This window comes from Nansenia antarctica (genome assembly GCF_963989245.1).
Source record: "Nansenia antarctica genome assembly, chromosome: 5".
In the NCBI taxonomy this organism is placed as follows: Eukaryota; Metazoa; Chordata; class Actinopteri; order Argentiniformes; family Microstomatidae; genus Nansenia; species Nansenia antarctica.
In genome coordinates, this window is record NC_137690.1 from 34,430,162 (window position 1) to 34,445,405 (window position 15,244).

The 15,244-nt window shown below is 42.7% G+C and overlaps 1 protein-coding gene across 1 annotated transcript; it reads right to left on the reverse strand.

Moving 5' to 3' along the window:
* Window positions 1-1,441: 1,441 nt before the first annotated feature.
* LOC308157233 (long-chain-fatty-acid--CoA ligase ACSBG2-like) lies at window positions 1,442-15,100 on the reverse strand. The gene is made up of 15 exons (XM_080530755.1): window positions 14,964-15,100; window positions 10,790-10,861; window positions 10,237-10,580; window positions 9,326-9,606; window positions 8,236-8,324; window positions 7,676-7,796; window positions 7,389-7,469; window positions 7,061-7,210; window positions 6,367-6,534; window positions 5,777-5,958; window positions 4,852-5,085; window positions 3,791-4,008; window positions 3,473-3,612; window positions 2,819-3,062; window positions 1,442-2,325 (listed from the first exon to the last, which is right to left on the reverse strand). Exons 2-15 carry the CDS (start codon window positions 10,849-10,851, stop codon window positions 2,246-2,248), a joined length of 2,394 nt encoding a protein of 797 aa, XP_080386881.1. The 5' UTR covers window positions 10,852-10,861; window positions 14,964-15,100; the 3' UTR covers window positions 1,442-2,245.
* Between the last annotated feature and the right edge of the window lie 144 nt (window positions 15,101-15,244).

Here is a 15,244-nt window from a genome sequence, read left to right on the forward strand (position 1 = left end):
TTTAATGTGCAACACCTGAGGAATCACAATTAATTTATCGCGCCTCAATTTAGAGTGATTACACCATACAATAGCCTAATGATGGCATATTAAGGAAGACTGAAATACAATTATAAACATCAGTTGCCTTTAAATATTGAATTTAACTCATTTTCTCGGCTGGTAACAACATCGTTAATTTTATGACGAGCAACTTCGCATGAATTACATGTAGGCAACGTTTTTCCGGTGCGGCTCACATGCCTGTAATAACTCCGCATAACCAGTAGGTAATGTACGTAAGCAAGTTGAATACTCGACGTCGAGCTACGATCGTTTCCACGTTCAAATCGACTCACATTGAAATTTTATAAATCACTACGTTGACGTGGTTTTCTACGTACGACACGGGTAAGATCAAAATTTGATCTAAGCACGTTTTATGAATGAGGCCCCTGATCTACTGGAGTTTTCCCTAGTGTGTACAGAGAATGGTCAGAAAAAGAGATATAGTGATGCTATAATGTCAATATGGACCAAAATCCCTGAGGAATGGTTCCAGCACCTTGTTCTATGCCATGAATAATTAAGGCAGTTTGCTGATGGCAAAAGAGGGGGTCCAACCCGGTACTACAGTAGGCTTGTTCATGAGCCTTATCGCCTAGGGGAAGTAGCTGTTGGTTAGCCTCTGAGTTTTGGCCCTGAGGCTCCGGAAGAGGCTTCCTCTTTTGGACGGCATCAGTTTGAACAGACGGTGGTTGGGGTGGCTGGGATCTTTGATGATCCTCCGGGCTTTGCTGACACACTGTTTGTTGTTGTATATATCCTGGATGGAGGGAAGCTCACATCCACTGATGCGCTCGGCTGTCTGCACCACCCTCTGCAGCTATACTATTATGTAAACTTCCGCCTTCAACTATACATATTTTCAGTATAACCCTCAAATCTTTACAAAATGTCGCCCATGTTCACCATAATCCTAACCTGATCGTCGTCTAACCTGATACCCGTCTCTGTATTCTCACGGCTGCAGTTCCCATTATGGCAAAGCGTGCCACTTGCAGTTTAGTGGTTTCTCAGCACATTAGACATGGATAGTATGTTCACTCGGTGCTTGGTTGCAGTGTTACTTAATACACAGCTTTTCCAGGATCCTAACACCTCTCATGCTAGGGTATGTGTATCCTCGTTTCTGTTACACCCTGTTACAACACCACGGTCCAGGGACTTCCCCATCTCCTTAATTGACCCGCCTTAGTTAACTGACCTGGCTGGAGATGAAGGGTTTAATAATTAAGGGGTCACCTAAAAACTGTTCGTCCACTGATATATGAATGATGAGGGAATGAGATGAGACTAGAGAATAAGAATTAGATAAGGTAGAATTACAACTCTGTGTTCGGTTCACATTCTTTATTTGCTTACATAAATCCTATTCTGAAAACACAAGTGGGGACTATTATTCCATAGTAATATGCCGCCAGAGTCAAATCCCAAATCACATTCACATGAATAATTATCTCAATAGATAAAAGAATAATTACACAATTATCAAATAACATGTAACATGTCGTTGTTGTTTTTATTGCTCAGAACATGTTATTTGCCTAAATCATTTCTGCTTTTATTGATAAAGTTCATTCAATATGAGTCACAATACAAACATGTAATTACTTTCTTTATAAATGTAGTCAAGTCATGATTCAAATGTCTGTTTCTATATAAAGCTGGTTTACTAATAGTGATGTGTACAGCAAGATCAGGATTCTGCTTGGCTCCCAGATTTAAGGTTCAGATTGACAGAATGTTGAATTTAAATCTGGCACATCTTGAGAGAACAATACAGTAGAATATATCTCATTAGACAGTGATCACTGCAAATACTGATACTTTAGAAATAATATAGTAAGAAGCTTATGACAGTGATATGACTTCGTATTGCAATGGTTAAAAACATTGCTAAATGACTGAGAGAACCATGCTGGTCTTACAGTTGTGGTCTTGTGGACACTAGATGTGGTGATGATTATATGGTTTATTTACAAAAAGTGCAAATATAATTTCTGTGAAGTCTTATATACATTTCAAACAGCATTCACATCAATATGGAGCAGATACCAATGGCATAACTCCAGATACAATCTCTACAAAAGCATTCAACAGTTTCAACATTATTACAGCCAGGGCAAGGTGCTTCTCCTGATCATATTTCACCAGGAACAAAGTTGGGCCCTAGTTCTATCCCAGCCTGCTTCCTGGGTTATTCTCATGCAGCTCCATAAATCTGGTTGATTTTCTCATTGTGCATTTTGACAACAACAGGCCTCTTCAGCTTCATGGTCGGTCCTGGAGAGAAGATTCAGAGAAAGAAAAGAGGTTAAACCAGACTAACACTCTCAGAGACGAGATGTAAACATGTCGGGGCAAAAGACACTGCAACAATCGACCAGAATGCTGTTTGGCATAAAACAGTCACATGACTGAGATAAAACGGTATGTGTCAATGCATTACTGTAAATTCTGCAGTGTTCTGAGTGTTACAAACATACTGTGAGAACCCCTCATAATTCATACCCTAAGCTTTACGAAATAACTTAAATAGTTGTATCTATTTATTTTAAGAGACCTTTAATTCAATAAACAACAAACATTTTAGCTTTGTCATTCTGTATTCCAACCATGTGTACAAAGAAGTAAAAAAATTCACTTGGATGGGATTGGAAAATGAAACAAAGAGCAGTAACTGCTCTGTAACTAATATGCTGGGTCACGTCACATGCGTAGACAGAGAGAACAAGACCAAAGAAAACCATTGTGTTGACTTCCTTCTCTGACTCACCCAGTTCTCCTCCAGATATGGAGAAGTCTCGGTCCAAAATCTCCCACTTCTGGATCTTCTGAGCGTTGGATGTTGACCTTGCGTTGACGCGTTCCACGCCCTCCTGAATGGCCTGGTAAATGGCTGGCTCCTTATTGGCTAGGATCTCAGAGACCTTGGTTGCCATGACGCCAAGCCGCTGACAAAATTCGACCGCCTCAGGGCTCAGCTCGTCTGTCGGCTCCCCGTCGTCGTCGACGACACACTACGGAGGGGCAGAGGGTTCATTAGGTGGTATTAACACTAGAACCTCCATGAGGGTCATTTGACCCCTGTGAGTAAAGGAAAATGTTCTATCTTTGCACTCGATCAAATTTCAGGACCCTCCTTTCATGACTTTTCCTAGATATGTGCGTTCTACCACCCAGTATCCTTACATTTTCAAAATCACATCAGGATAAGCTAGTATAAAGCTATTTGGCAGTTTTTCTGTGTAGGAATCAGGCTAATTTACAAGAGGCCAACTAGTGGTCGTTGTAAATAGCAGCGTGAGCATTTTAAAGGCGGCTCTATTAGTAGGTAAAAAAAGGCACGGCTGTTCCAGTGTTAATGAGTCATTCAAGGGTTGTGATTGTTTGCTGAAAAGAGCCGAAATCAGACGGCCGATGTCCTCACTTTGAGCGTGAGCAACATGGAGAGGAACTTCATCTTGTCTCCGATCAGCATAGCGTTGCTGACGATGGCCGCCTCTGCCTTTACTGAATCCTCGATGGGCACCGGGGCGACGTTCTCCCCGCCTGCTGTGATGATCAACTCTGTCCAGGAGAAGAGAAACAACACTTAGCTGTTCCACCTGTATCATTCCTTCCACTGACTCCCAACGTATCTGTGCAGTGAGCAGACAGGTTATTATAGATGATCATATCAGTGATCCTATACAGTCTATAAATCCTGCCACTGGCAGGCAGCCATGTGGATTGAAGAACTCCTGACCTTTTATCCTTCCTGTGATGAACAGGAAGTCCTTGTCGTCGTGCTTCCCCAGGTCTCCAGAGTGCAGCCAGCCTTCTGGGTCCAGAGCCTCGGCGGTCATGTCGGGCATGTTCAGGTAGCCCATGAACACGTGGCGGCCCCAGAAGCAGATCTCTCCGTTGCCGTCCTCGTCCGGTTTGTCCAGCTTCGTCTTACAGCCGGCCACCGTCTGCCCGCAGCTGAGGGAACAGTCCAGAAACAACGACGTACGGCTTCAGTTCTATGTCATCCCAATCCTTCAGTTCTATGTCATCCCAATCCCAATTCAGATTCAGATTTTATCGCCATGTGTATTTGCACATGCAGGAAATGGACTCGGTGTGGTTGGTGCATAAGACATAAAGACACAGACAGCAATGTAATAATAAAAAATTCAAAAATGTAATAAACAACATGACATAAGCAAAACATTTTTAAAAAGACAATGACAGAAATGGGCAGTAGAGAAATAAGAGTGTAAATGTACAGTGAACATGCTGCTACGCTGCTGTCGTATGTCTGTCTGACAGCTTTCAAAGTGATGATTCACCGCGGTGAAGAGGGAGATGTCACAGGTCTCTCTGTGATTCTCACCATGTTTGTAGACTTCCAAAATACAACATGAACTCTCCAACATCAGCCACGCCTCTCAGGTCACCCTGAGTGTGCTGTGCCTGGCATGTAAATACAGGATCTCATATCTATGGAAATGAAAACCCTGGGAAGCCCCGTTCTTTTTTTTTTTTCTTTTTTTTTTTTCCTAGCACCAGGGGAGCCCCCCCTCCCAAATTTCGTTGTTTGGTACCTGTACTATATCAATGACAATAAAGACCATTCATTCATTCATTCATTCTTTATATCATGTCAGTGGAGCGTATGGCCTCTACACACAGGGTGTGTGTGTAGAGGCCATACGCTCCACTGACACACCCTGTGTGTGTGTGTGTGTGTGTGTGTGTGTCTGTGTCTCTGTGTGTGTGTGTGTGTGTGTCTGTGTCTCTGTGTGTGTGTGTGTGTGTGTGTGTGTATCATCTACCGCTGACCTCATGATCCGGTAGGCGGTGTCACAGGAGAGGGTGTGTGGGCCGGTGCTCTCGCTCATCCCGTACAGCTCGTACAGAGGGATACCCAGGCTCATGAAGTACTCCAGGGTTGCCTTGGTGATGGGCGCCGCCCCCGTGTAGCAGCTCCGGCAGCGGCCCAGACCCAGGGCGGCGCGCACGTTCTTGAACACCAGGTTGTTGGCCAACATGAACCCCCAGGGCACCCTGTTCTCCCTGGAACACACAACAAAAGGCGGAGGTCATTTTGAAGCAGGTCGAAACTCATTTACGGCCGGAAGTCAAGTCCGTCTCTAGCCTCTTTCAAGATAAATACCATTGTGGAGGGAGTCTGCGTTCTTAGAACAGCCGTGCCTTTTTTACCTACTGAAAGAGCCGCCTCTATACAATGCTCAAGCTGCTATTTACACACAACGACCACTAGTTGGCCGCTTGTAAATTAGCCTGCTTCCTGCAGGAAAAACGGCAAAATAGCTTTATACTAGCTTATCCTGATGTGATTTTGAAAATGTAAGGATACTGGGTGGTAGAACGCACATATCTAGGAAAAGTCATGAAAGGAGGCTCCTGACATTTGATCGAGTACAAAGATAACATGTTTCTTTAGTCATAGGGGTCACTCATGGCTGTTCTAGTGTTAAAGCCATGGTAGTTATTGATAAGATCACGTTCTCTGACTGCAGGAACTATGGTTGCAAAACTTTGCAGTTCTGCAATGCTGATTTGCTAGAGTGCAGATTCGGCTGAACAATGCCCATAGTCCTTATACTGTACACACATATAGTCCTTATACTGTACACACATATAGTCCTTATACTGTACACACAGACACCTGACTTATACTGTACACACAGACACCTGACTTATACTGTACACACAGACACCTGACCCCGAGGTGACCCCTTACCCGTTCATGGCGCTGTAGCTGGCCTGCAGGCCTATGGACTTGGCCCAGTCTGCCACTCTCTTCCTCATGGGGGTGGACTTGGCTCCCACGGCTTTCATCTTCTCCTGCATCTTCTCCCACACGCGGGGGACGCCCAGGAACCTGGTGGGCTGCACCTCTTTCAGAGTGGTCCCCAAGGAGCCCTGAGACATGCAGGAAGTTGTGTTGACTATTATATGGTAATAGTCGCTTTATAATAATACCCCCACCCCCCCACACCATAATCTCTGAGCCAGCTACCAGCTCAACACTCTTCAACCATTACGTTGAGATAATATATATATACGTATATATATATACACACAGTGGGGGAAATAAGTATATATTTTTGATATTCAGTCTCTCACTGTTAAAATAGACCTACCATTAAAATTATAGACCGTTCATTTCTTTGTAAGTGGGCAAACTTACAAAATCAGCAGGGGATCAAATACTTATTTTTATACTTATATATAATATATATATATATATATATGAATATAAATATATATACTTTTGAGTCGCATGGTAAAATATGCATCATTTATGTTTAATGTGTACAGAAGTCTTACCTTCAGGGCGTCAGGGTCTGCAAAGTGACTGGTCCCGGCGTATTTCATACAGACCCATATGTCGTGGACCTGGGCCGCCACGTGGCTGAGAGGCAGGTAGCTGACCAGCTGCTCCTCCCCGGGGACCAGCTTTATCATGGCGCCTGCTGCCGAGGAGATCCAGGTGATCTAGACACAGATAGAGCCCGCATGAACCCACCTCAGTCACAGTATGTCACAGTCCTCACATCATGGAGGTAGCATTCTTTCTGTTTCTTTTTACAATTAACAATGAAATGTGAACTTTGTCATGTTTTGAGTTTAAAGGCTGAGAGGGCTTATGGGGGAAGTTGACCTTTTTCCACTAGTGTATTTACATACTACTATTTACATCAACGTCAATTCATATTGTGATTTGCAAACTCATTGCCACTGTATCCAACCCCGGTCATCTGGTAAACACCAGATGACCGGGGTTGGATACAGTGGCAATGAGGCAGACATACATCTACAATGGTGTAGATGTATGTCTGACAATTGTCTGACAATGTCTGACAATTGTCTGACATACATCTACAATGGTGTAGATTGTATGTCAGACAACCATCTACAATGGTAGACATACATCTTACAGTATGTCTACCAATGTTGTCATAGGGGATACACATTCCTCAGGGAGGTGGTGGAGGGAAGAGGAACCAGCTCGGATACTTACGTTGTCATGGCTCAACATGACCCCTTTAGGGTTGCCTGTTGTCCCCGAGGTGTAGATGAGTGTACAACACTGGTTAGCCCTCTGACTGTTAATCACAGCATCCAGGTCTTCCTCTGACACCTCTTCTCCCAGCCTCATGAACTCAGCCCACTGAGGTCAACACAGCACAGGTCAAAACAGCTCAATGATCAAAACGAGTCTCCCAGTTCCAGTGTGTGACAGATATAAAACGGTACGCTACCGTATGCTGGAAACTTTGCATGAACAAAAAAAAAACGTACACTCTTTTCCGGGTGGCAATCTTTTTTCCCCTTTTTTTCAGACTTACAGTGTATAGGTTCGGCAGCTTCTGTTGCAGTTCGTCCTTGTATTGAACGATAGCCTTCAAGTGTGGAAGTTGGTCTTTAATCTGAGGGGTTAGATATATGGGTAGTTTTTTTTAATATTCATCACCTCTTTTCGTCAACAAATGAGAATTGTAAAGCTAAAATGCTGTGTTGCACAATATTACACGAATAAAACAGTAAAGGGAGAGATGTTACGGCGTAATTCCTGTGGAAAGGTTTGGTGGCTGTTAAGACACAACAGGGTGATGGCTGACTGGGTTCTCCTGACCTGGAGGATTTTCACCAGCTGTTTGTGGTTCTCCACCACCAGGACGTTGGCCTCACAGTTCTCTGACACATACTGACACGCCTCAGGGGAGTTGGTGGTGTAGATGCCCGCCGCCAGACCCCTGGGGAACGACACGCGTCAGATTGATCTGCTCTTTGATGCATTTTGGTCTAGATGAGTGTGATAACTGTGTGATAACTGTGTGATAACGGTCCCTGACGCTGTCTGTTCAATGTGGCGCCAGGCACAGCTCGAAAGAACCTGTTGGCTTTCACAGAACTGTGAAGCAGATCAGCAGACATACTGAATAAGCGCTAATGAGGCTGTTGTGTGTCAAATAAAAAACATTTGTTTTGTTGTTTTTCAATGTGATAAAATGATGGTGGTGACTAGGGTTGCAAAATTCCCATAAGTTTGGGAAGCTTTCCGATCATTTCCAACGTGTCCATATTGAAACCCATAGGGAAACTTGGGAAATTACCGGAAGGTTTCCCAAACGTATGGGAATTAGGAGCATTTGGAGAAGGAACACAGTGTGAGAACATCATGCAGCCCATTACCCAGCCAGGATGCAGCCGACGTCTGCAATGAGCCACTCTGGACTGTTAAAGCCCAGGATACCAACTCCATGGAAACGCTCCAGCCCCAACTAGAGAGAGAGAGAGAGAGAGAGAGAGAGAGAGAGAGAGAGAGAAGGAGAGAGAGAAGAGAGAGAGAGAGAGTAGGAGAGAGAGAGTAGGAGAGAGTAGGAGAGAGAGAGTAGGAGAGAGAGAGAGAGAGAGAGAAAGTGAGAGAGAGAGAGAAAGTGAGAGTGAGAGAGAGGGGGGGGGGGAGAGAGAGGAAGAGAGAGGAAGAGAGAGAGAGAGAGAGAGAGAGGGGGAGAGAGAGGAGAGAGAGAGAGAGAGAGAGAGAGAGAGAGAGAGAGAGAGAGAGAGAGAGAGAGAGAGAGAGAGAGAGAGAGAGAGAGAGGATATGAATAAACAATGAGAACGTGGCATACTGCCTTGTTTACTTTTGACCTACAAGATGCTACTTCATCAGCTCTGGGACATAGCCATGAAACCAGAGACGTAACGTAAGCTTTGAATCTAATACACCCAAGTGTTGGTTTTCAGCACTCCATTCTTACAGTGAGACAGAAATTACAATGGAAGAACAAGGAAATACACTCTCACTGCGTAAACACCTCATAAACTTCCTGCAGGTGGTAAATATAAAAGTCAATATTAGGAGATTTCTGATTGAATGATTTTTTACATTTATTAATTCAACGTGAAGCATGGTTCACTTCCCACACCTTCTGAAACATCAAATTCAAGCACCTTTCAAGCACCTTTCAAGGACTTTCAAGACTCAATTCCCTCAAATTCAAGGACCCAACATGGCATAGTTTGAGACAGACCTAGTTGACGAGCTAAGTAAAACATTTTTGAATATTTTTTTATTTTTTGGGAGAGAGAGAGAGAGAGAGAGGAGAATTCAAGCACTTTCAATGACCCATGTCTATTTTCAAAAACTTTTAAGACCTTGATTTCTTTTTCTCAAATTCACAAACTTTCAAGGATTTCAAGGACCCGTGGGAACAAAGATCAACTAAACAAGATGCAGAAACCCATATTCTCATAAAACTCATAAATAAATCAAACAGACCTTGAGGAAGCTCTTGGCGGCCACTCTGCAGTGCTGGTAGTACTCCCTGTATGTCCAGCTGACCCACTTCCCTTCCTGCTTGTAAGCCAGCGCCGGCATGTCCCCGTAGCTCTCCACCGTCTCCAGGAACATCTGGTGAACTGTCATGGGTGCCTTGGATCCTGGTCCCGACTTCTCCATCCTCAGCTTGACTGCCTTGTCCCTGGAGTCGCTCCACAGCTGCTCTGCAGGTGCCAGGGGCACATCAGACAACTTGATCGGCACGAGCTCCGGCTCTGGTTCTGTAGCATGGGGACAACATGGGCAACAGTTAGCTGCCATCAGCTTGGCAGCGTTGTGGAGCAAACAAGAGTATTCCCACTCGTCTAGGATGCAGAGGGGGAGTCAGCAGTGTTAGTCAGCGTGTCTGAGCAGAAGATGAGTGATCCTTCTCTACTCTGTGTACTCTGTGTCGTCTCAGTGCACAGCACACATATGATTCGCAGCCTCTTTTGAAAGCTGGGCTGTGTCAGGTTACTGGGTAGAAAAAGAGGAAGCTATGGAATGTTCCTACAGTAGCCTACCTACTCACCAATCAGGTTTTGTCTGGGAATCTCTCACTAATCTCATCGAGACAATGACAAAGTCAAAGGATTGTTGTACGTGCTTAAAGGCCGGCAGGCAACAAACCATTAGATAAATAGATAAGAACCTTTGCGTAGTTTTAGTTCACCTTTTCACCTTCAGCTGAATCTGCATTTGATTCACTTGGGCATAGTGTCAACCTGATGCACACATGTATAAAATTCTGAAACTATCATTAACAAGAAACAGCATACAGTCAGTCAAGCTCCACTAGAGATGCTGGGGTAAGAACATCTGCTTCAGTTCTGTTGGCATTATATCCCATGATGAAGCTCTGCTGCTTTTACCATGAAGTGGTCCTGCTGGGGGTCCTTCTAGTCCTGGTGATCTGGGTGGCTTGGTCGGTGCCTCAGATATGCTGGAAGGCGTTATCGTGGCTGGCTCGTCAGTTCTCTCCAGGATGTCTTTGTCCTGGTTATGGGAGTCTGACACAGAGCTGGGCTGTGGGCTAGCATCTGTCTCAGGACCGTGAGATTCTGCAGTAGAGGCACAACTCCTGGTCAGCGGGGCCTCGGTCTCCTCAGGCTCTGGGTCCGCATGCTCATCTCCTCCGTTGACGAGGGGACCGGAGGGGTTTCCGTTCTGTTGAAGTTTGGAGTCGTGCAGCGACTGTGCTTTCCGATTGTGAAAGCTGTGTGGAGAATTAGTAAGAGAACAAATGAAAAGAAACATTCTGAAACACTTTGAATAACAAACAGTCCTAAAAATGTCATCATTTTAGAAACATGACTGTTAACATTGGTGCTAATAATGCTCCAACAATCAAACCAAAATTCCATAATTCCATAACCGAAGGAATCAGCATCTCCTAGTTGAAGAGTTGAGATTAGATTCACATACCTCTCAAAATCATTTTCCAAAACGGGAACCCCATCTGTGGCAATGGAATCCTCTTGGTGCATCTTGTAATTGCTTAAATAAAGACAAGATCATTTAATATATCATTTAATATAATATTTATGTATATTATATATATAAAAAGTTAGACCTGTACAGTAGCAAACACTAGATCATAAACACTATCTTTGATCATGAGCACTGTATATCAATTAATTTCAACTCATAGGAGGAAAAAAAACGTATATGACATTGTCGTGGATTTAACCTTACTCTAATAGTTTCAATTCCTAATCAATAAAACAATTCAGGAAACCGGAGCTGTAGATCATCACAGAGAAAGACCCTTTATTGTCGTAAATAACAACGCAGAGCTGACTTCAGTTCATGAAGAGAGGTCCTGAGCACTTCTCAGAGCCTCACATTTATACAAGTTGGCAAGGCCTCCCAATCCTTCCCAGGATCCTCTGCGCAGAGTGATCACAAATGGGTAGATGGGTTACATTGCTTCCAGTTTCTGGGTGTTCCAGACAAACCCATGGCAAGGCAAGGCAGACCCAGACAAGAGGTGATCAGGTCCTTATGACAATGCAAATGCCAGCACTTAAGTGGCAGAGCTGGTCTCCATTGTCTCAGATTTGCTCAGACAGACCCTCCCCTCCAGTTCCTGTGCCTCAAAGGTGATTTCAATATATACAATATTAACACAATTAAACCTTTACAATGTATATTTTATCCCCCCGAAGGGATATCCACCATAACATTTGTCTCATTTTGTGAAAAAGTGTGTCCAAGTGGACCTTTATATGACACATACAAAGTGGGTATTGCAACGTGACACTCTCAATGGCAGATTGCGCCAACAGCGGCTCTACTTATGTGATGAAACTGAGGGGTCTGCCAGAACGTGTCTAACCAAACGCAGATCTACTGTCAACCTTTCACTCACTTACAGTTAACCAAGAGTGTTGACTTTTAACCAAGAAAATTACATTGAGAAAGAGTAACCTCAATGGGACTGCTGAGAGAGGAGTTTTCAATCTTATCTTTGAGGTTATCTCATTCTCTGCATCTGACAGTACATTTGTCTCGAGTACAATCCCCGCCTCAGGAGGGAGCTGCATGTGCCATTGAGCAAGGCACTTAACCCCTAATTGCTACAGGGGCGCAGACTATGGCTGACCCTGTGCCTAGAGCAAAAAACACCACATTCCAAATCAAATAAAACATTACAATGACATTAATGTAAGTCAAATGTGTTGATGATGGATTACAGGTCAATCAAATAATTGTCTCGCAGTCTGCCTGAGAGAGTGACATAAAGAAGTTCAAATGTATTCCTCAAAAACAGAGTACGGTATATCATGTTTCTGTTATCTGAAGGTGAAGTTACTTGAAGGTCTCTCCACTTCTACTGATTTCTGACACACTGTAGTCAGCCAGTGAACTTATGCCATCTAGAGTATAGAGAGGAGAAGCAGTGTATTTCACAACTTATTTTGCTTTAGCTATGAATAGTAAATCACAGTAACGCCACAATCTTTGGGATTGTGAAATGCCAGGAAACAATATCATGTCAAAATGTGTCAAAAATACTGTCAGGTAACTTATAGCAGTAGTATATAGTGTGATTTGGTTCACAGAAAGCATGCTTTGAAAAGTTTTAAATCCACTGTTGAACCATTGACCTGACCTCTGGAACATCAGATGACTATGGTCCAGATTTCTCTGGGGCAAAGTCCATCATAATTGCAAAACGTAAGGTCTAGCTCTACTTGTGTGGCAATATAAAGTAACCGCAAAACCTTTGCACTGAATTATGCAAACATCCCTCCATTACATCACACAATGCTTCTGCAAAGAAATTAAATCAGTAGGCATATACACTAAATGGAAGGTTTTCTCTCCATCTACTTCTTAAACAGATACACTAGCAATTTCACAGGGAAGTACAGTTTCACCTACTGTAGAGCACCTATGAGAAATGGATGAAACATCAAAGTACTGAGCTAGTACATTCCATAGATGCTCACAGTTTGTGCAGAGCTCCAGCAACAGGGCCTCCTTGTGCCCCCAGCTACCAGTCTGGTTCGCCTGGGTTAGCCTTTAACAACACCTGTGTCGTGGGAGAACATAAATAACCAGCCTGGGCCTGTTGACCAAACAATAAGACAGGAGGAACCTGCTTGGTTTCCTTCTTGTATTAAAACATTGCCAAGCTGTTGGAAGTGTTTGTGAGCAATTAGAGACATTTCCATTATCACTTATTGGGCGATTTAGTGGCTGAAATGCACAAAGAGACCAAGAAACAATGCATCAGCTCCCAATCCATGTTTGAGGCTTGCAAATTGCATAACTGTAAATACATGCTTTATATGTGTATATATATATAGCCTATTTAGGGATGTAGGTAATTGTGCTTGTTTTAGACACATTTACCACGTATTAAGGCAACCAATGCTTGCTACTTTAAACCTGTGTAATCATGCTATGATAACTATTTGTAAAAGGCACAGTATCAAAAAAATCACAGTTGAACTTGGCATGAGTTCTACTTTAGTTTATTTATTTAGCACACATGAAATGGTGCAAGGAGGGAACGAAGCCCAGAAGGCTTGTACATAGTTCCTCTCCCGTCAATAGCAGCTAGGTTTCAATATAACATAAAGAACACTTAATACAGGTAAATAAGATAAAAGAAACCACAAACAAAATAATATCCATGGGGCAAAAAGGTTGGATATCACAAAAAAAATAAACAGAAAAAAGACACAAGGATACATAGTTTGCTCAAACACATCAAGAAAAGAAAAATAGAAATAAGAGCAAAAATCATGGAAAGGAAAAAGGTTATGAAGAATTTAAAAGAAAAGAAAAAAAAAGAAAGAAAGAAAAGAAAACCATTCTATTAGAAGAATATTAACACAGGACCAAGATGAAATGAACAGCTCATGATGATATTAAATAATCTTTCAGTTGCTTTCTGAAAGCTGACCGAGATGTTAATCTCAGCGGCAAGCTCAGTGTTCCAGATTTTTGGACCTCTATAACAAATGTGGAATTGGTGGCTTGAGTTCGACAGAAAGGTAAGTATAGATGATTACTGTATCTTGTTGGATATGAGTGAGTGTCTGATGAAAAAATGAAGGCACTATGGAAGGTAGAGGGAAGATCTTGCTTGTTGTTAATGAATTTGTGCATGAATAAGCATGTTTGAAAAATATTCAGTTTGTCAAAAGGTAATAGTGAGTATTTCCTAAATAGGGCTGCAGATTGTTCAAATCTGTTCGATTGAGAGATCATCCTTAGGAACCTCTTCTTCTAGTAATTAGTTGAGATATGAGGGATATGTAGCAGCCCAGATTATATTACAGTAGTTGATGTAAGGAAATAAGAAGCTAGAATACAAGATTAAATGAGCAGAAGGATGGATCAGGGGGCAAACCCTTCTCTATACCAAGCATCTTCATGGGTCTCTTGCACACATGATCAATGTGGTTAGACCAATTTAACCCCTTGTCAACAATAACACCTAAAAATGTTGTATGTGGCACTTGAATAATGTCAGTTCCATTAAATGATATTTTAGAATCTTCTTTGGAGTAGCACTTGTTTTTGTTCATGAAGTTACATTTTTTTACATTGAAGGTTAACTTATTCAGTTGGAACCAGTTAAAGGCAATTGATAATTCCTCATTTACACACTTCTTCATCAAATAACATATCATGCATTCAACTTCGTAGGTTATACACACCATTATTAACAGTTAACTGTCTGTCTTGGTTTTCTAAGCACGACATGGTCTTGACCCCAAACATTCTTACATTTCCTAGTTTAAAAAATTATTAACATATGCCTGGGTTGACGGACAGCCAGGCAAATAGATATGACCTCGAAGGACTCAATACTATGTTGCAAGGTCTGTCTGTAGCTTGACATTGTGGATTTAAAGCACACTTAATGACATATGAATAGAGTAGCAATGTGTACTATAGCAACACCTGTCACACGCAAAACTTGAATGAGGTAGTGAAGATAAAACATTTTTTTAAAAAACAGTAGTTCCTAAATTGGAGGCTAAATCCTTGCAAACAAGCACAAAGCATCTCAATTATATTGAGTGAATTACTTTTCTACTGCATTTCATCAACTACCGAGAAGGTTCATACAGCCTACCTTATTCAGAGACAGGGAGACAGAGGCAAGCAGGTGCAGAAAGACATCCACTTGATGGGAGCAGACAGGTGCAGGACAGAGCCAGGGGATTGGACCTCGGCTTGGCAGGACGTACGACTGTCACCCAGGTAGCTGATAAGCCTCTGGTCTTGTGTGTGTGAGGGGGGCCGGTCCCACTCAGGCCCGTACTCTGGATAAATTATGTAATCTTCTCTCACATCTTCCCTTCCATTTAAGGTTCAGACCGCTAGTTAATGGTCCACCAATACCAATCAAATCAA

What these genes read in the sequence shown, in the direction of transcription:
- LOC308157233 (XM_080530755.1), bottom strand. Translation starts at nt 10,851, where the DNA reads ATGCACCAAGAGGATTCCATTGCCACAGATGGGGTTCCCGTTTTGGAA. An exon ending in TTGGAAAATGATTTTGAGAG is followed by an intron (nt 10,581 to 10,789) that starts GTATGTGAATCT and finishes TTCTCCACACAG; the next exon opens with CTTTCACAATCGGAAAGCAC. An exon ending in CCGCCAAGAGCTTCCTCAAG is followed by an intron (nt 8,325 to 9,325) that starts GTCTGTTTGATT and finishes CTCTCTCTCTAG; the next exon opens with TTGGGGCTGGAGCGTTTCCA.